Source organism: Heptranchias perlo, chromosome 8 (assembly GCF_035084215.1).
Source record: "Heptranchias perlo isolate sHepPer1 chromosome 8, sHepPer1.hap1, whole genome shotgun sequence".
NCBI classification, from domain to species: Eukaryota; Metazoa; Chordata; class Chondrichthyes; order Hexanchiformes; family Hexanchidae; genus Heptranchias; species Heptranchias perlo.
Window position 1 is genome coordinate 37,964,801 of NC_090332.1, and position 21,028 is coordinate 37,985,828.

At 44.0% G+C, this 21,028-nt stretch overlaps 1 protein-coding gene across 10 annotated transcripts in view; it reads right to left on the reverse strand.

Moving 5' to 3' along the window:
* Positions 1-21,028, reverse strand: part of nrxn1a (neurexin 1a) — a 1,536,646-nt gene that overhangs the window by 1,031,519 nt on the left and 484,099 nt on the right. For all 10 annotated transcript variants that reach the window (XM_067988977.1, XM_067988981.1, XM_067988978.1 and 7 more), the window contains one exon: positions 96-397. In XM_067988977.1, the coding sequence (XP_067845078.1) occupies positions 96-397 (302 nt within the window). The remainder of the gene's footprint in view (positions 1-95; positions 398-21,028) is intronic.

The window sequence follows — 21,028 nt, forward strand, 5'->3', positions numbered from 1 at the left end:
TGTAAATGTGTGCATTAATTTTTTTTTTGATTTTTTTTTCCACACACAAATAAGGAACACCTCCACATTTTCCACATCATCCTTTGTACTGTTACCTGACGGAGGTTCCGGGTTACTTTCACATCATGCCAGGCATTGTCATTAAATTTTCCATTCACAGGTTCCACCAAAGCTTCAAAGGCTCCTGACCCCAAATTAATGACCAGTGAGACAGCACCATCTTTCAAAGCCAGATTTACATAATCTGCAGATTTCCCTGTATGAAGCATCAGACCATTCCTTTGAAGGGTTTTGAATGATAATGTTATTTCATCACTGCTACTCTGGATTGGGTTCTGTGACAAGTCATAACAGAAGTATTCTGATCCTTTAAATGTTGCAACATATTCTTCTCTCCCTGAAAAACAGAAAAGGATGATATATGGTTATAACCATATGGCAAATAATTTTTTTTTACAAATATTAAAAAGCAATTACATTCAAAAGGCAACATAATTACTCTTATTATGCAAAAATTATGTCTCTGATGAAAAGCAACACAGTTTATTAAAATTGAGCAACACCCCTCCACAATCTTATAATAGAACATATTTATCTTTTAGTGCTTAAATTAATTTCAAAGTCAAATTTTTTTACATAGATTAATTATATTCCAATTTACACATGACTTTTTGTAATTCAGTCACAGAATTTTGGGCAATCTGACATGAGTTATTTGCATGCTCTGTGGGGCACCCCTACAATGCATACATCAACCCACTCCAAAACAAAGTAGTGCAAACGCTATTCCCCTCATCTCCCTCGCTATTCACAAACTGGCTGAGAAGATGCCTGGTTAAGTAATCTAGTCCCAGGCCTCCACCAATGCCATTCTGATCTGATCCTGAAGAAGTCTCAGAATGAGCCTTAGATAACTCTCTCTGACTTTCTATGCTTCCCCGGGTGGAAATCCTTGGCCACAGTCGTACACCTCAGATTGAGTAGGAACACCATAGAGTAGCTGATTTCATTCCCGTTTTAACAACTCTGTGGTGCTGTGTTCATGCTAAAACGTAGTTTGCTGCCATCCATGTTCCTTCATCATGTGGCCTCCAAAACAGGAGTCCCAAACCAGCAAACAAGTATGATTTTTGTCAGTGCATTCCTGATATTCCCACACTTCTCCTGAAACCTAATTTGACCTTGCTGTGTTTCTACATTCTGCATTTTTATATGTACCTTTTTTATTATAGAAACAGCATTGCAAAAAAAAATTCCACATCTGGATACCAGTGTTTATGTCCAAGAACATCAGAAAATCACTGGAACTATTCAACTCCCACTCCTGTTTCCACCAACTTGAATTATCTCTGGTAGCTTCCTCATTTCTTATCAAAATTTTGCTCAGTGCTCTCCATGTCCCCGATGTATCCTTACTTTGTCCCTTCTTTTCCCCTCGATGTAACCTAACTTTGTCCCTTCTCTTCCCCCCCAATATAACCTTACTTTGTCCCTTCTCTTCCCCCCCAATATAACCTTACTTTGTCCCTTCTCTTCCCCCTAATGTAACCTTACTTTGTCCCCTCTATCCCATTCCATCAAAACACGATATTAGCTGGTCTACTTCCCTCCCAGACCACCACTATACAAATGAAGTGTTCAGAGATTTATAAACGTAGCAGGGCGCCCATGGTCTAAGCACCCTTCAGATAAACAAAAGTGATTTTTTTTTTCAGCTTTTTTTCTTTGTGGAGAAACAAGAGAAGCTAATGTTCACCTTGTTTCATTTCCCTCCTAAAGAGCAGTTTGGTTTGGTTCCGTGTCATTACAATTCTTTCTTCTACTAAACTCTATCATTTCAGAGGGCTTTAAAAGTAAAAAATTGTCCAACTAAAAATGATGAAATAAAAGAAATCAAGCAAAAGACATGGGAAATAAGAAAATTTTACAGTTCGTATAATTAAAGTGCAAATGTTAAATTATAGGTTTGATCTCAGTCCTACTTCAACTTGTTCCTCATTCATAAAAGATTCCTAACTGAAATAAATAAAAACTCTTCAATTTCTCAAAAGTAAATTTCAAACACTTTGGGACAAGATAGTTTGTTTTCAGGCTTGATTTCTCCATCACCTTTACGGAATTTAAATTGAATTTAATGTCCAAATTTCCCACATATCTCATCAATGCAAACACTTTGTTGTATCAGTATTAATGCTATTTTCCCCTAATTTTCATGCAAAAATAGCATTTGAACCTGCTCTGTTATTCAATTCCCCTCAAATTATCAACATACGAAGCTAAAAATAGGTTCCATAGCATTGTAAGTTAGTTTAAATATTTATTACACATATATACGTGCCAAATTAGAAAACTTGCAAGAGCTAACAAATATCTTCAAAAAAAGCTAACAGGGCCACAGAAAGCTGACATTCAAAAACCAACAGCTCAAAAACAGCCCTGAATCAAGGTCTAAGACAAGTGCTTTTTGGTGACTGAATAAGTTTAGTTCTGTTTTCATTGTATGAGACTCGAGGATTTTTACTAGTGTTTTGGAGATCACAGTTTACAATTCAACCTGCATTTCTGTGAAAAAAAGCTTTGCCTATGACATGCGAAATCAAATAGTTAACTGCAAATATAGTGGGGCATTTAGGCTCCAATATTACCGGGGAGCTGGGGGGGGCGCGGGGGAGCCCATAATCGGGCAAAGAACCCGGCAAGGCCAGGGGTGTGGAGGCCCTGCCAATCTTAACGATAGGCTCTCATCTCCCTCCCAGAACCACGATAAGGTTCCCCTTGTCCTCACCTTCCACCGCACCTGCTTCCACATTCAACAGATCATCCTCCGCAATTTCCGCCACCTCCAGTGTGATACCAACACCAAACACATCTTCCCCTTTCCCCCACTTTCAGCATTCTGAAGGGACCATTGTTTCCACGACACCCTAGTTCACTCTTCCATCAACCGCTCCCCTTTCCACGCCACCTTCCTGTGTAAACGCAGAAGATGTAACATCTACCCTTTCACCTCCTCCCTTCCCATCGTCCAGGGTCCAAACACTCCTTCCAGGTGCAACAGCGATTTACTTGTACTTCTTTTAATTTAGTAGACTGTATTCACTGCTCACGATGCGGTCTCCTCTACACTGGGGAGACCAAACGCAGATTGGGTAATCCCTTTGCTGAACACCTCCGCTCAGTCCTTCCGGTCGCTTGTCATTTTAATTCTCCGTCCTACTTTGACCTCTCTCCTCGGCCTCCTACACTGTTCCAATGAAGCTCAACAGCAGCTCGAGGAACAGCACCTCATCTTTCGATTAGGCACTTTACAACCTCCGAACTCAACATTGATTTCAATAACTTCAGATCATAACCACTGCTCCCATTTTTTTTGATGTGGAGATGCCGTTGATGGACTGGGGTGGACAAATGTAAGGACTCTTACAACACCAGGTTATAGTCCAACAATTTTATTTTAAAATCACAAGCTTTCGGAGATTATCTCCTTCGTCAGGTGAGTGAGTGAATGAGTGAGCCCATTTTTTTTGGACAGCAGTTGTTGGTAATGGTTCTGCCTCTTGCCATTTTCAGCTCCTCCAGACCCATCTTTTGTTTCTTTACTTATCCCATTACCACCCTCCTTGCCTTGCACCATCATCCCTTTTGTCATTTAGTCACTCTTGCCCTCCACCCTATCACAGATCTTCTCTTTTGTTCTTTCCTCCCCTCCCCTTCCTCCCCCCACTTTCCCTGTCTCTGTACTTGCTTAAAAACTGTTAAACCTTTAACTTCTTCCAATTCTGACGAAAGGTCATTGGCCTGAAATGTTAACTCTGTTTCTTTCTTTCTCCACAGACGCTGCCTGACTTGCTGAGTACTTCCAGCATTTTCTGTTTTTATTTGCTTCTCATTAGAATATTGTTGGACCGCCTCCCACCTGAAGGCTACCTCGTGAGGCCTGGAGGGAGCACTTCTGCTTCTCCTGGCCAACAAGGAGTGCTAAACCAGCAGATTTTTCACACTGACCTTCAGGAGTCGGCAGCTAGCTCCGGCCTCACTTCAGCTGCCAGGCAGCCGACAGCTTGGGCCTCCCCCTCACTTCCAGGTAAACTTAAGTTGCGGCGCGATGATGTCATCAGGCCGCAACTTTGGAATGTTAATTAGGCCCCCGTCTGCCTTTTGCGGAAGCATCATAGAGTCATAGAATCATCGAAAGGTTACAGCATGGAAGGAGGCCATTCGACCCATCGAGTCTGTGCTAGCTCTATGGAAGAACAACCTAGCTGGTCCCACTCCCCTTCCCGATCCCCGTAGCCCTACAATTTTTTTCCATTCGAGTACTTATCCAGTTCCCGATTGAAGGCCATGATTGAATCTGCCTCCACCACCCCCCCGGGCAGTGCATTCCAGATCATGACCACTCGCTGTGTAAAAAAGTTTTTCCTCATGTCACCTTTGGTTCTTTTGCCAATCACCTTAAATCTATGTCCTCTGGTTCTTGACCCTTTCAGAAATGGGAACAGTTTCTCTCTATCTACTCTGTCTAGACCCTGCATGATTTTGAATACCTCTATCAAATCTCCATGTGGCACTTTATCAAACGGCCTTTGAAAGTACTTATACACCACATTAGCTGCACTGCCCTCATCTACCCTCCTTGTTACCTCATCAAGAAACTCGATCAGGTTAGACACGATTTGCCTTTAACAAATCCATGCTAGCTTTCCCTAATCAATCCACCCTCATCCAAGTGACTGCGAATTCTGTCCCGGATTATCGTTTCTAAAAGTTTCCCCACCACTGAGGTTAAACTGACTGGCCTGTAGTTGCTGGGTTTATCCTTACACCCTTTTTTGAACAAGGGTGTAACATTTGCAATTCTCCAGTCCTCTGGCACCACCCCCGTATCTGAGGATGTTTGGAAGATTATGGCCAGTACCTCCTCAATTTCCACCCTTACTTCCCTCAGCAACCTAGGATGCATCCCATCCGGACCGGGTGACTTATCTACTTTAAGTAGACCTAGCCTTTCTAGTACCTCTTCTTTATCAATTTTTAGCCCATCCAATTATCCAAATGGAAATTGATACTAGCTCAATTGCTAAATTTAAATCTGAGATAGATAGCTTTTTGGCAACCAAAGGTATTAAGGGACATGGGCCAAAGGCAGGTATATGGAGCTAGATCACAGATCAGCCATGATCTTATCAAATGGCGGAGCAGGCACGAGGGGCTGAATGGCCTACTCCTGTTCCTATGTTCCTATCTTCCTTTACTGAGACTGCAGCAGCATCTTCTTCCTTGGTAAAGACAGATGCAAAGTACTCATTTAGTACCTTGGCCATCCCCTCTGCCTCCATGAGTAGATCTCCTTTATGGTCCCTAATCAGCCCCTCCCCTCCTCTTAAACCCGTTTAATGTTTACATGCCTGTAGAAGACTTTTGGATTCCCTTTTATGTTGCCCACCAGTCTATTTTCATATTCTCTCTTTGCCCCTCTTATTTCCTTTCTCACTTCCACTCTGAACTTTCTATATTCAGCCTGGTTCTCACTTGTGTTATCAACCTGACATCTGTCATATGCCTCTTTTATCCATTTCATCGTATTCACTATCTCTTTTGTCATCCAGGGAGCTCTGGCTTTAGTTGCCCTACCTTTCTGCCTTGTGGGAATGTGCCTAATCTGTATCCGAATCATCTCATCTTTAAAGGTCGCCAATCTTTGATTCCAATTTACCTGGGCCAGATCTGTTCTCATCCCATTGAAACTGGCCCTCCTCCAATTGAGTATTTTTACTTTAGAGTGGTCCGTGTCCTTTTCCATAGCTATCCTAAACCTTATGATACTATGATCGCTGCTCCCTAAATGCTCCCCCACTGACACTTGCTCCACTTGGCCTACCTCATTCCCTAGAACCAAGTCCAGCAATTGGGTCAGATATGTACTGGTTAAGAAAGTTATCCTGAACACATTTCAAAAATTCCTCCCTCTCTTTGTCCCTTATACTATTATTGTTATCCCAGTCTATATTAGGATAGTCAATGATCTGATTTCTGTATGTAAAAATTTAAATGGGCAGGAATGTGAATGGGTTGCTAGATCCTGATATTTTAAACCCCCCACCCCACCGATCTTCTCCTGCCCATTGGGGACCGGTTAAAATCAAGGCCATTGCGTATGAAAAAATGAAAAAACACAAAAGTGTGCTTTTCTGTTGTGGCAGATTTAGAAATTATTGAAAGGGTAGGTGAGTACTCAAGACGAAAGATTTATTTCTGCAGGGAGTGGGGGGATTGGAGGGAGGGATGGAGGGGGCATGCTCACCACAGGAAATGTTTCTTTATTTTTACACATTTTTGGCTAATTTCCACATTTTGAAGAACACTGTAATTCTGTCTTTCAAACCAAAAGTAATTAATTCTGGGAACATTAAAGATATTTTAAATGTTAAGATAAAGTTGCAATTGATTTTTGCACCATCGGAAAGTAACATATAGAGGGCAGAAAGAACTTGCATTTTTATAGCACCATTCATGTCCTCAGGACATCCTAAAATGCTTCAAAGCAAAATAATTGCTTTTGAAATGGCGTCCATTGTTATTATGTAGCCAGATGCATCAGCCAATTTGATCAGGGCAAAGTTCCACAAACAGCAAATGAATGAATCACCAATCAGTCTGTTTTTGGTGGTGTTGTTTGAAGAAGGAATGTTGGCCAAGACACCAGGAGAAATTTGAAGAGTGTCATGGGATCTTTTACTTCCACTGCCCAGGCAGACTGGACCTCGGTTTAACGTCTTATCCAAATGAATGCACTCCCTCAGTACTACAATAAAGTTTTAGTCTCGGTTATATACTTCGATTCTAGAGTAAGACTTGATCTGACAACGTTCTGACTCAGAAATTAGGATGCTAACAGTTCAGCCAAGTTCCCACTTGGCAGGCCTAAATGTATGCTTGTACCACAGCTGAATATTGTAATAATGAAAATCATAAGTGGTTCTACATGAACTAGAGAAACCCTTTGCCTGTATGCCAAGGTTTTCCGAACTATGAAGGAGAGAATTGAGCACATCAGATTTGCCACAAGCAGGGGTGACTTAAATGGAGTTCTTCTAGATTAGGAATGGTTATGATAATGTAAATAGTGATCATTTAGCCTTTCCATTATAATTTATATGTTCAGTTTCTGTAATGTATCTCCATTTCATCACAAGCCAACAAAAGACCCTATGTGATTGTGCATACACATACGTATGGTGTGCACATACTCAGACTAGCATTCTATGGTACCTCAGAAGATGAGCCAGGCAGTGCTGGAAGTGCTGGTTTTGATCAGTAATCACAGCAATGTGGAGAGAGAGAGATGCTTTTTGTGCAGTATTATAAGAAACAATAGTGTTTCACCTTTCAGACCACAAGTGTAATAAAAAACTGAAATAATACCACAACAGCTTACATCTACATCAGCTTCAACATAGCAAAATATTGCAAAGTGCTTTAATATCTTGTTATTCCATTAAAAGTGAATAATATCTATTGAATATCACTTTGTGGTGTCAAAATGCCACTCAATATAATGACAACATCCTTTTGACATCATATTGGGTATGATTTTTGTACCACTTATGTCCCACAATGTGTCAGTTCACAAGTCCAAAGACGACTGGAAAAAGAGGCAGAGGCCTGTAACAAATGGCTTCCATCCATTTTTGCTTGGCCTTGGGCCACAAGCAGCAAACACTCACCTTAAAAACAGGTGGGTGCTTCCTAATAATATTTAAATGACATGCAAGTGACAGACAGTGCCACTTTCAAATCACACCAATACAATGGATGTCCAGGGCTGCTAAGGGTATCAGCTGTCGGCAAAAGTTAACTTAAATGCAAAATTATTAGATTAATGAACAGCTTTAAGGCCATGTCTGCACTTCTTTTCTTTTTTTGTGTTGCTACTTAGATATTCATGGGCTTTTGTGGCTATTACACCACTGCTAATTTTTTTCTCTTCCAGTTTCATTCGTGTAAAAATTGTGATTCCCAACAGAAAATTCTGATCTATGTGAGCTTTTTGGAGGAAGAAAAGCAAGACCAGCAGTGGGATGTTTTACGCCCACCCGCTGGTACCCTCACAACCTGTATCAGAGAACAATGGTGCACATATCTTGCTTTGGCAGGCGGCAAAGTACATGGACCCAATGACACAGATACATGTGACGGCCTGATGCACAGATACAACGGCTCCTCAGAAACACTCCGATCGCAGCGATACGTCATGCTTTCAGTCGTGCAGTACTTGTTTTTTAACCTTTTACACAATGTGGCTAAAGTAAAGAAGCCAATATCAAGCTAAATCGTTGACGGAAATGCTTCATTTTGTCACAGCTGTCATAGGCCACACCAGCCCTATGGTGCTAGTTAGCTGCAGATGTTTATGCAGCATATAACACAGCTCTGCACCTGGCTCTCTGCTGACCAGAACCCTATGAACACAGTTCCATGCAGTCAGTGCCATTTTGGTGTGACAGTGCCTGCAACAATGACTGGTGACATCTCGGTAGGTGTGGCCAATTCGGCTTTGCTGGCTAATAATCATCCCGGCGAGCCTTCATTGATGCAGTGGCTCAGAAAAACCGATTGCTATTAGCACATCGCAATTCTGATGGGATTTGTATTAGAATTGATGTGTCAGTGCACAAAAATTGACCCCACTATGTTTTTCTATATAATTTCTAGTAGTCATCAATTGACAATTTTACTCATGGTAGAAGCATAATGGATTATGGCAGTAAGAAGTGAATGAGCTGACATCACTCAAATTTAAAGATTACTGATGCATTTTATTTCTAGAGTTCCTCAGCTGGGAGTTTTTCTGGGAATTTCTCCCAAATGCTGCAATTGAGGCAGCAGCAGGCATTTTTGTTGACAGAAATTCATTGTTCATGAAATTATTCTAAAGCCTGATATGAGAGTGTATCATATTTAGCTTCCGAGAGGAGGAATTATGTGAGTTACTTTTTTTGAGGTGAAAATAATAACTTTGAGACACTCCCCAATTTTGAGATATCGGAAAGACCTTCATAATCTGCTCATAGCTTCATTTATGGAATATATATCACAAAATGCAGTCCATAAATTGTACTTTCACACAGGCACAACTGTTATAGCAGAGTATCTATGCATCAGCTTTTACCATACTGATTATTTCACAGCATCACATTGTGGATCCCCCAATCCAGAAATCTTTCAGTATTATGTGTTTGGCAAATCTGATTGATGTGACAATGCTTGGAATCTACACTTGTTGACATCAATCTTTACAGGGCAGTGAGGTAGTTCTAATCATACAAAATGATCAAGTTCAATTAAAATTAATAAAGAACAAAGGGAGAGTAAGATCTACATAACAGGGTCAATTTTAACCAGGGCAGTGTTTGCCTTGCACGGCTCCCGTGCAAAGGTTTGGTTTAGGACGACGTAAGAGGGCAAGAGGATGAGGAGTGGGCGAGGGCAGGCAGATTAAAAAATTAAGTTGGAACTGAGAAAAATTAACTAAAGACACGATATACATGAACTTAAAGCAGTCTTAAACACTGATTAAAGAAAGTTGGCAATGGTAGGAGAAAATTAATTAAATAAATTGGGGAGAAACTTGACCAAATTAATTAAATTAAGACCATGGCCTGCATCAGGAAAATTAATTAAACGAAGAGGCTAGCCTCAAGGATTCATGAGAGAGGTGAGAAAGAAACATTAGGACACAGAGCCGGGCAGACAATCTACCACAATGCAACAGTAAATAATATGCCGTTATTTTCTAATCATTTGCGTAAGTTATAAAAATTGCCTTTTTTCACCAGTAACTAAATGAAAGAAGGTTAGAAAGAGGTGTAGGGATCAGCTATTACCATTGTGTATGTGTCCGTTCACTGGATCCGCTTGAGGCCCCTGACATGTCCTCAAGCCAACTTTAAATATTAAATGATCATTACAAAGCAAAACTCAATATATTTTCCATCACAATACCAGTTAGATTGCGACTTCCTACACTGAGTACAATATACATCGAGTAAATTCACACAGTCATTATACATAATACCACAGCAGAGCATTTGATTTAAACTCAGTTGGATCTTTCAACAACAACAACAATTTATACAGTGCCTTTAACATAGTAAACATCCAAAGGCGCTTAACAGGAGCGTTATTAGACAAAATTTGATGCCGAGCCACATAAAGAGGTATTAGGACAGGTGGCCAAAAGCTTGGTCAGTGTTAGGTTTTAAGGAGTGACTTAAGGGAATAAAGAGAGGTTGAGAAGCGGGAGAGGTTTAGGGAGGGAATTCCAGAGCTTAAGACCTAGGCAGCTGAAGGCACGGCCGCCAATGGTGGAGCGAAGGAAATTGGGGATGCGCAAGAGGCCAGAATTGGAGGAATGCAGAGATCTCGGAGAGATACTAGAAGGAAATACAGTGTCAGATTACAATGTTACATAGGCTTGATTTCTGATTACATTCCGAGTTTGCACCAGATGGAATTAGAAGCACCAATTTATTTGGAGATAAATTTAACATATGCATAGTGTATTATAATTAAGTTTGAGGTGCAATACATCCCAGAAACCTACAATAAAACATTTGTGCTATGAAACATTACAAGTACCAACCAAGTTACGTAGAATTACATTGTGCTGTAAAGCCGCCTCCATATCAAGTTAATTTAGAAGAACTACCAATAATGTTTCAAATTAAGATATCATTAATAATGTAATGCAGTCGACATCATGAAGCAGCAGACCTATTGCAGGTATCGTCATTTCAAATCACTTCACCTTTAAACTTCTACATGATCGAGCCCACAAGGCGATTAGGTGGACAATACTGGACCTGCTAAATTATTTCCAATATGAGGTCAATAAATACTGCCCAACTGATAAGTGACATTTTCGATTTACACATTACCAGGTTATTGTAATGTACACACCTTACAATATATATTTACTGTTTTAACTCAATTTGGATTGAAGGAGCCATTATATCTTCCTGAATGGTGATATATGGACACTAGATCTGCTTGGGGCCCTTGGCTGACTCGGGGTCCTGTGCAGTTGCACGGTCCTAACGTCGCCCCTGATTTTAACCTACCCATCTGGGAGGAACAGGATGAGAAGGCCGTTAAAATCGATCGATTCAACTTACCGCTCCGTTAACACTGGACTTCAATTAGGTAGCGAGGCGCCCACCAGAAACAGGCAGGTGCCGCATGAATGTGTGAAAATTGAGGGCCTACGATATTAGGACCCTGATGCAAATTTAAAAACAACGTGCTGAGTAAAACTTCAGTGTTTCAGGCACTGACTGACTCAATGGGCTCGATTTTGAAAGGGCAGCGGGGGGGGGGGGGGGGAGGGGGAGGGGTCAATGGGCGCGCAGGTAACCCGACTACGAAAATCTTACCATTTCCCATGCGATCGCAAGTTAATTGGTGGCCCTTTACATGACTTCCGGGTTTGCCGTCCGAAAGCAGTGCAATGAACGGACTGCGCACCCGCATGACAGGCTGTCAGCTGGAGCGGCTCTGTTTAAAGGCCCATTGCTCCAATGGCTTTTGCCGCAGCAAACACCAGGAACACACAATATGGAGCAGCACAGGGGCAAGACTGTTCCAAGGTTCAATGATACCTCTCTGCAGCAGCTACTGGCCGGGGTGAGGAGGAGGAGGGAAGTGTTTTACCCTGCCTCTGCCACCAAGGAGGCCTAGCTCGAGGTGGCAAAGGAGGTCACCAACAGCAGCAACATCTCCCGCACCTGGGTCCAGTGCAGGAAGCGTTTCAATGACCTAACTAGGTCAGCAAAAGTGAGTATACTTATTGATTCTCCTGCATTCCGTGTTCCACATCACTAGCTGCCCCCAACTCATTCTGCCTTGCCAAGATTACTCCATCACATCACTCCTCACACCCACTTAAGGCTCTTCCTCAATTTATCTGCACTTCCTCAGCACTTCCTCACCTCCCCATTAGTTATCCCACCACTACCGCTCACCCCAATCTTCATTCAATGTGATGGCACTGTCTCGTACTTACCCTCTGATGCATCTCTTTCATGGTCAGCCTCACCCAATGCAATGCATTCACTGGCTGACCACTTCACCATCACTCACTCACACGTCTGTACTTTCTCCCCTTCTAGGAGAAGAGGGCGCAAAATGCACACGAGAGGGCGAGGACTGGAGGGGGGCCACAACAAATAGTGGTCCTCACAGAGGCGGAGCTTGAGGTCCTGCACATCAGCCGCACCCTTGAGTGCCTGTCTCTCGGAGACACCGAGACTGGCACCCCACAAACGTCTGGTGACACAACTTTAACATTCATCACACACAACATGAACTGATCTTAAGAATTCTTGGCATGTTGAACACCTTAGTACGCTCTTTGCAACATGACACATCTGTGATGATGCTTAATATTGCCTTCTCTTCACTTACAGGCCATTCAACGACCACAGTGACGATTCCTCAGAGGAGCTCCAGGCCTCTGAGGGCGCACCGTCACATCTTAGCGAGCCATCCACCAGCGCAAATACTCACATCTCGGTGGGTCCTAGTAGTCAGTTAGTAGGGTTTGCACCTGGTGAGTCACCACACACAAGTGAGCACGAGCAGACACTGGTGTCAGGGGAAGCTGTGGAGAGTCCGCGTCGGTGGGGGCATTCCTCCCCAGGCTCTGCTCAGCTGGACGCAGATGCTGAACCCCGGGAGCCATCCTCTAAAAGGAGAATGATCGAGGGACAGCAGCACATTTGCGAGGTACTGGAACAGGGGCCATGTGCACTCTCCACAATAGTGCAGAGGATGGAGGAGTCCAACTCCTGCTTGAGTGGAATGGTGGCACAGGTACGAGAGGGAATCTTTGAGATACTGTCACAGGGACGTGCGCAACCGTCTGAGACAGTGTTGCAGGTAAGTGCGGGAAGTCTGCGATAGAGAGAAGGCTAGCCTCTGTTGATCCTCAGGCATGGCTCACAAATGAGTCCATTCAGGCCCTGACAACAGCCGTTCGGATTCAGGGTGAACAACATTCTGCCGCTTTAAGTAGGCAGGTAGATACTTTAGAAGTGGCCTTCCAAGGCATCACACACGTCCTCCAAATTGTTGTCCAGCAGGGTGGTAGAAGTGATGTGGGCCTGGCCCAGGAGAGGGATGATGGCAAAAGGGGACATGGAAATGGGGATACCACTCAAAGTGCTCGCACCTCTCACCTGTTGCCCCCCTCTCAACCAGTACCCGCAATGCTGCTTCCTCTCCAGGTGGCCAAGTCAGCCCCTGCACAGGTGCAGGTGGAGCAGTCTTTAGCGAGGCCCTCACGGTCTCCAAAACCCAGAGACCACAGGCCGAAAGCATCTAAGCAGTCAGGGCATGAACATGAGTAACCTGCCACTACCTCTGCTGCAGCCACTGGGGATGCACCACGTAGAAGTAGTAGGAAGAGAAAGGTTAAGGTTTTGTGATCACGAAGGGTATGCACAAGGGTGTCTGACAGACTGTCATGTTTTTCATTTATATTTGTTTTTTGTTATATTCACATTAAATGTTATCATTCTCACCACTACTGCCGGCATCTTGCCCATTCTTGACTGGCTTTTGTGATAGCGCCCTTTCATGAGCTTCACCATGAACACCCACACTTCATGCCACCCATTGGGTCACTTTACAGTGGGTGTATGTCTAGTTGCAGGACTGTTTTGTGCAGGGAGGTGGGGGGAGGGGGCTGGTGTTGGCACTGGTCTTTCTAGGTGGTGTGAGGACTGGACTCTTCACACTTTCTGATGTTAGGAGAACCATTCACATATGAGCGACTCCCTGGCCTCACAAGCAGCCATGTGAGCCGCTGCTCTAACCATGGGTTCGTCCTCCTCCTCCTTCTCCACCTCGTCCTCCTCCTCCTCCTCAATGTGGATGACAGATGTGGATGGGGCCACCTCAAGCAGCACCCCTCTCTGTTGTGCCATTTTGTTCAGGACACAACACACTACTATAATTGAAGCGCTCCCCTAGAACGATCAAGGCACCTAAATAGCATTTTGAACAGCGCTATAGCATGCTCAATTGTACACTTGGTGGCAATGTGGCTGACATGGTATCGACACTGTTTCTCGGTGATGGGGTTCCTCAGAGATGTCATGAGCCACATGTGTAAGGGATATCCCTTCTCCTCGAGGAGCCAGCCCTTAAGGGTGTTTGGTGCATGGAAGAGCCCCGGGATGTTGGATTCCCTCAGAATGAAGGAATCGTGGCAGCTGCCAGGGAATCTGGCACAAATGTGAAGGAATCTTTTACGATAGTCACAAACGAGCTGAGTGTTGATGGAGTGATACCTCTTTCTGTTGATGAACAGTCCTGGCTCGTGTGGAGGTGCTCATATTGCTATATGGGTGCAATCGATTGCACCCTGCACCCGTGGGAAGCCAGCCACAGAGTGAAATCCCATTGCATTCTCCATCTGGCTGAGGTCATCCATGGGGAAGCTGACGTACTGCGAGGCTCTGTGAAACAAGCTGTCGGTGACCTGCCTTATGCACTTGTGTGCAGACAACTGAGAGACCCCGGCGATGTCCCCCGTGGCACCCCGGAATGATCAGGAGGTGAAGAAGTTGAGGGCAGTGGTGACTTTAACAGCGACATGCAATGAGATGCCACCAGGGCCAGCCGGGAGAAGCTCGGCATGAAGGAGGCGGCAGATGCCTTCGACCACCTGGCGACTCACTCTCAGTCTCCGTATGCCCTCTTCCTCAGAGAGGTCCAGGAAGCTGAGCCTCGGTCTGTAGACCCTCTGGTGAGGGTAGTGCCTCCTGCGACGGCGCTCCCTCTGTTGTTGCCCTCTGTGCTCTTGTGCAGGTCCCTGTGTCACAGTGTTGTGGAACTCCAAGTGGCGGAAGTGCATGCTTGCCTGGCAAGGTTGGTGATGTTGCTCATCCTCGGATGTAGTGGTGAATGCAGCCATGGCACCCCCATCCTGATGGTGTCAGTTTGAGTGGGTCCAAAAAGTTGGTAAATATGCGTAAACAGAGGAATTCTGAGTGTAACCAAAGAATTTTCAGTCTAAACACAAAGATCTCCCAGCCAAAAGTTTGTCTGAGAGAACTGAGTGCCCTGCTGCAATAACTTACCTTTTATCCCCATCTATCAAACAGGCATTTAAATGTCCAACTGGCTGCTGCCTGAAACACGTCTCCTTAAAAATGGAGTGTTTCCCACAGCACAGGTTTCACGCTGAAGTTGAATTAAAAATCGCACCCCTGCCTCAATTGCCACAAAATTAACAACTTGAACAACATCAACTGTGTCACTAAGTGGTTTAAGTAGCGTCCCGCCGGTTTTAATTGCCAGCGGGTCTTCCAGACTCGTGAAAGGCGCGCGCACACAGGTGCGACTGTGACAACCCCAGAAGTCAGCGGGTTGGAGCCGGCTTCTGAACCCGCTCAGGATTTTCGCGATTTTCGCAGCCTCCGCCCCCAACACACCTGCAATTTGATTTTAAAATTGAGCCCATTGACTGCAAGCATTTCTTAAAGGGCCACTCATATCCTACAGCTGACGATCCCACCCACCTCTCTCCAGGCCTGGTAGATGTCATGTTTGGGAATCTTCGTCCTACTCATCGAAAAGGGAAGTTCCCTCCTCGCCCTCACCTCTCGACCGGTACCTCCAGGGAGGCCCCTGAGAACCTGAGAGTTTGATTGCGACTCATTTGTCTCTACATAAAACTTCTTGCAGCAAACTTCCGGAAGGGAATGCAATCTCCCTATAAGGGGTGCATGCCCACTTTAGTCGGCCTCTGCAGGAAATTGCACCATGAAACCTGCTTCGGGTTAAAATCCACCGAAACATGTACCAACTGATTAATCTCCATTCTTACAATTTATGACCTAGGAGCCACTACCCACCCTCCCCACCACCACCCCCCCCACTCCCGCCCCCACGCAGAGTGAGTTGATGCTCAATGTAACTCGCTTCTTTTACATTTACAAATTCAAAATCGTTCTAGTGATTGTAATGAATTCAATACTGAACTACTGTCTTAGTTTCACTACATTCACAGTGTATATATTATTTTAAATGCAGAAAGGTTGAAGAGATTTTATACCATCCATCTGTCCTTTTTTAAGAAATCATCCCAAAATCATTGGGCCTAATACCATTTTCCTAAAAGAGGAAATGAATAAGCCAGCTTAGTACTCTGCAGTTGGGTGTATGAAAGATCACAATGATTGCTATGTATTTACTTAACAGGTGTCCCAAAGATGTCCTGATGCTTTATCAATAGAATTGTCAAATATAATCTCCACAACTTTATAGGTTGGTTTACTTCTTCACCAATCAAAAGCATAATAGATTCTGCACAGAACAGTTTGAACTGTCTCCCATTCCCTGAGGCTCTGTTAATTGTCCTTGGTAGAAAATCTGATTCTAAGTAAAACACAGATAACCAGTTAATAACAATGAATGTAGCTAATAATCTTTTGAGTATTACAGTTATGAAACACACAAAAGTCCTGCCAGCATATTAATGCAAACAGGCCACACGTCCATGAACAGTCTTAGGCAATAACTAATTAAGGGTTTATGGTTGCAATTATACTACTGATCAATTACCAAAGATGCACTGTTGTACACCAGAGGAATAGAATCTTTATTGTCTATTTCTGAGTAATGAAATCAGGCTTATGGGGAAACAGAATTATAAGTTGGAGATCTCTCAGTAAAGGCATCGTGAACACTTTTTCATCATACCAGCAAAAAGAAAGCAGGCACTTCATGAGAGTAAAATATTGCTGCAATGTATAGAAAGCCTTCCACTTAACCAAAACATGACTTAAAAATGCTGCATCTCTCGACTTGGTTTTACAGTCAATGCATCTTCACCATGCTGTGAAATACATTGGGCCGATTTTAGCTTCCTGGCGGGAACGCAGTCTGACCTGACGCGGCAGCGGGGAGGCCTAGCTGATTTTAATGGTCGGGTCTTATTAACATGCCGTTGGCTGATGACCTGACTAAAACGGTGTGATGTTGCTGGGAATGGCTGCCCGATCACGAAAGTCAAGTGCCAGGAGATGGTTGCTGGAGACCGGATGGAATGGTCTCCGACATTAACGTAAGTGTTCAGAATTGGGATCGGAAGGCGATCGTGGTCGGGGGAGGAGGAGGAAAGCCTGGGGGAAGGAGACCCAAGGTCTCCTTGTGGGGCCCAGGAGCACTCCTGCTCATCGTGGCCCAAAAGGAAACTACAAAATATTTACAATATCTTGCCTTGCTGGGCCTATTCTGGTCCTGCATCCACTTCCAAACTGATATGGCCTGGTGGGGAAGCCACCTCGGCTTCCCTACGCACGCCTGGGGTAAGGATTGCAATCGGGCCCTAAAGATGTAATTGGAGCACAATTTGCATATTTAAAGAAGGCCCCTGCCAGCTTTGGGTGTGGGTCTTTGGCACATGCAATTTAAAATTGCAGTCAACCGGTTTGGGGTGGGAGGCCATCAGGCAAGTCTCCTGTTGCATTTTAAGTGCACCCCCTGCCTGGTTTCCGTTGAGCGAGGGGAGTCAAAACTCCCCCTCACCCCCCAACCGATCTGGTTTAACCGGCTCTGAAGGTGGCGTAAAGAAGCAGCCCCTCCAAATTGTGGAAGTGTGTACATGCGTATACAATATGTAGCATCTGCTGCCTGTTCATGTGCTTACATATATTAAAATCATCACTGCCAAACATTACTCTGTGCAACTAGCTAAAGTAAAATATCGAGGAGAAAACTGACATGAACCATGCAATAGTTTTTTTTAATTTGGGTAACACCTCAGCCTATCAGCTGCTTGAAACTAACAGATGTTGACCTAGATTTCCCTTTTGGCAGTCACACCAGTAGTAAATTGGTGGAGGATAGAGGGCTGTGGACAGCACTCAAATGGGGAACAGGGAAATGGCAGAGCAATTAAACAAATACTTTGGTTCTGTCTTCATGGAAGAGGACACAAATAACTTCCCAGAAATGCTAGGGAACCAAGGGACTAGTGAGAAGGAGGAATTAAAGGAAATTAGTATTAGTAAAAAATAGTGCTGGAGAAATTAATGGGACTGAAAGCCGATAAATCCCCAGGGCCTGATAATCTGCATCCCAGAGTACTAAAAGAGGTAGCCATGGAAATAGTGGATGCATTAGTTGTCATCTTCCAAAATTCTATAGATTATGGAACAGTTCCTGCAGATTGGAGGGTGGCAAATGTAACCCCACTATTTAAAAAAGGAGGGAGAGAGAAAACAGGGAACTACAGACCAGTTAGCCTAACATCAGTAGTAGGGAAAAGTATGTGATAACAGGACATTTAGAAAATATCAATGGGATTAGACAAAGTCAACATGGATTTATGAAAGGGAAATCATGTTTGACAAACCTACTGGAGTTTTTTGAGGAAACAACTGGTAGAATAGATAAGGGAGAACCAGTGGATGTGGTTTATTTGGATGTTCAGAAGGCCTTTGGTAAAGTCCAACATAAGAGGTTAGTGTGCAAAATTAAAGCACATGGGATTGGGGGTAATATGCTGGCATGGATTGAAAATTGGTTAACAGACAGGAAACAGAGGGTAGGAATAAATGGGTCTTTTTCGGGGTGGCAGGCAATGACTAGTGGGGTACCGCAGGGATCAGTGCTAGGGCCCCAGCTATTCACAATATAGATCAATGATTTGGATGAGGGAACCAAATGTAATATTTCCAAGTTTGCTGATGACACAAAACCAGGTGGGATTGTGAGTTGTGAAGAGGATGCAAAGAGGCTTCAAGGCGATTTAGACAAGTTGAGTGAACATAAGAACATAAGAACATAAGAAATTGGAGCAGGAGTAGGCCAATCGGCCCCTCGAGCCTGCTCCGCCATTCAATAAGATCATGGCTGATCTGATCCCAACCACAAATCTAAAGAACACAAGAAGTCGGAGCAGGACCCGGCCACATAGCCCCTGGGCCCTCTCCGCCACCCACAGGGCATTGACCGATCCGAACTCAGCTTCATGTCCAATTTCCTGCCCGCTCCCCATAACCCCTAATTCCCTTTACTTCTAGGAAACTGTCTATTTCTGTTTTAAATTTATTTAATGATGTAGCTTCCACAGCTTCCTGGGGCAGCAAATTCCACAGACCGACCACCCTCTGAGTGAAGAAGTTTCTCCTCATCTCAGTTTTGAAAGAGCAGCCCCTTATTCTAAGATTATGCCCCCTAGTTCTAGTTTCACCCATCTTTGGGAACATCCTTACTGCATCCACCCGATCAAGACCCTTCACAATCTTATATGTTTCAATAAGATCGCCTCTCATTCTTCTGAACTCCAATGAGTAGAGTCCCAATCTACTCAACCTCTCCTCATATGTCCGCCCCCTCATCCCCGGGATTAACCGAGTGAACCTTCTTTGTACTGCCTCGAGAGCAAGTATGTCTTTTCTTAAGTGAGTGGGCAAATACATGGCAGATGCAGTATAATGAGGATAAATGTGAAGTCATCCACTTCGGAAGGAAAAACAGAAAGGCAGAGTATTATTTAAATGGTGATAGATTGGGGAATGTTGATGTACAAAGGGACCTGGGTGTCCTTGTACACCAATCACTGAAAGTAAACATGCAGGTGCAGCAAGCAGTTAGGAAGGCAAATGGTATGTTGGCCTTCATTGCAAGAAGATTTGAGTACAGGAGCAAGGATGTCTTACTGCAGTTATACAGGGCCTTGGTGAGACCACACCTGAAGTACTGTGTGCAGTTTTGGTCTCCTTACCTAAGAAAGGATATACTTGCCGTAGAAGGAGCGCAGCGAAGGTTCACCAGACTGATCCCTGGGATGACAGGACTGTCATATGAGGAGAGATTGGGTCGACTCGGCCTGTATTCACTTGAGTTTAGAAGAATGAGAGGAGATCTCATTGAAACATAAAAAATTCTGACAGGGCTAGGCAGACTGGATGCAGGGAGAATGTTTCCCCTGGCTGGGGGGTCCAGAACGAGGGGACACAGTCTCAGGATATGGGGTCGGACATTTAGGACTGAGATGAGGAGAAATTTCTTCACTCAGAGGGTGGTGAACCTGTGGAAATCTCTACCACAGAAGGCTGTGGAGGCCAAGTCATTGAATATATTTAAGAAGGAGCTAGATGGATTTCTCGACACAAAAGACATCAAGGAGTATGGGGAGAGAGCGGGAATATGGTATTAAGATAGGGGATCAGCCATGATCATATTGAATGGCGGAGCAGGCTCAAAGGGCCAAATGACCTATTCCTGCTCCTATTTTCTATGTTTCTCAATTCATTTCACTGCAGTGAAACTTCAGTGTTTCACAGCAGGAAATGTTCTTCAGAAAATGTCTGCTCTCTGTTTTCAGCAACTTAAATGCACAAAACATAGGAGCAAGCAGTTTTTTTCCCCTTAATAATATTGAGACATAGGTGGGAATGTAAAAGAACATCCATCTGATTTAGGCTACAAAGTTGAATGTAACGGCCTAAAATGTAGTCAGAAATATCACACACCATTTAGGACTGTGACTAACTGAGCTTCAGCTGGAAACAGTGGGTGAGTCATGATGAACCTTTATAAAACACTGGTTCAGCCACAACTGGAGTTTTGTGTCCAGTTCTGGGCACCACACTTTAGGAAAGATGTGAAGGCCTTAGGGAGGGTGCAGAAAAGATTTACTAGAATGATTCCAGGGATGAGGGACTTTAGCAACATGGATAGACTGGAGAAGCTGAGGTTGTTCTCCTTGGAACAGAGAAGGTTGAGAGGAGATTTGATAGAGGTAGTTAAAATCATGAAGGGCCTGGACAGAGTAGATAGACAGAAACTGTCCCCATTGGCAGAAGGGTCAAGAACCAGAGGACATAGATTTAAGGTGATTGGCAAAAGAACCAAAGGTGACATGAGGAAAAACCTTTTTACATAGCGAGTGGTTATGATCTGGAATGCACTGCCGGGGGTGGGGGGTGTGCTGGAGGCAGATTCAATC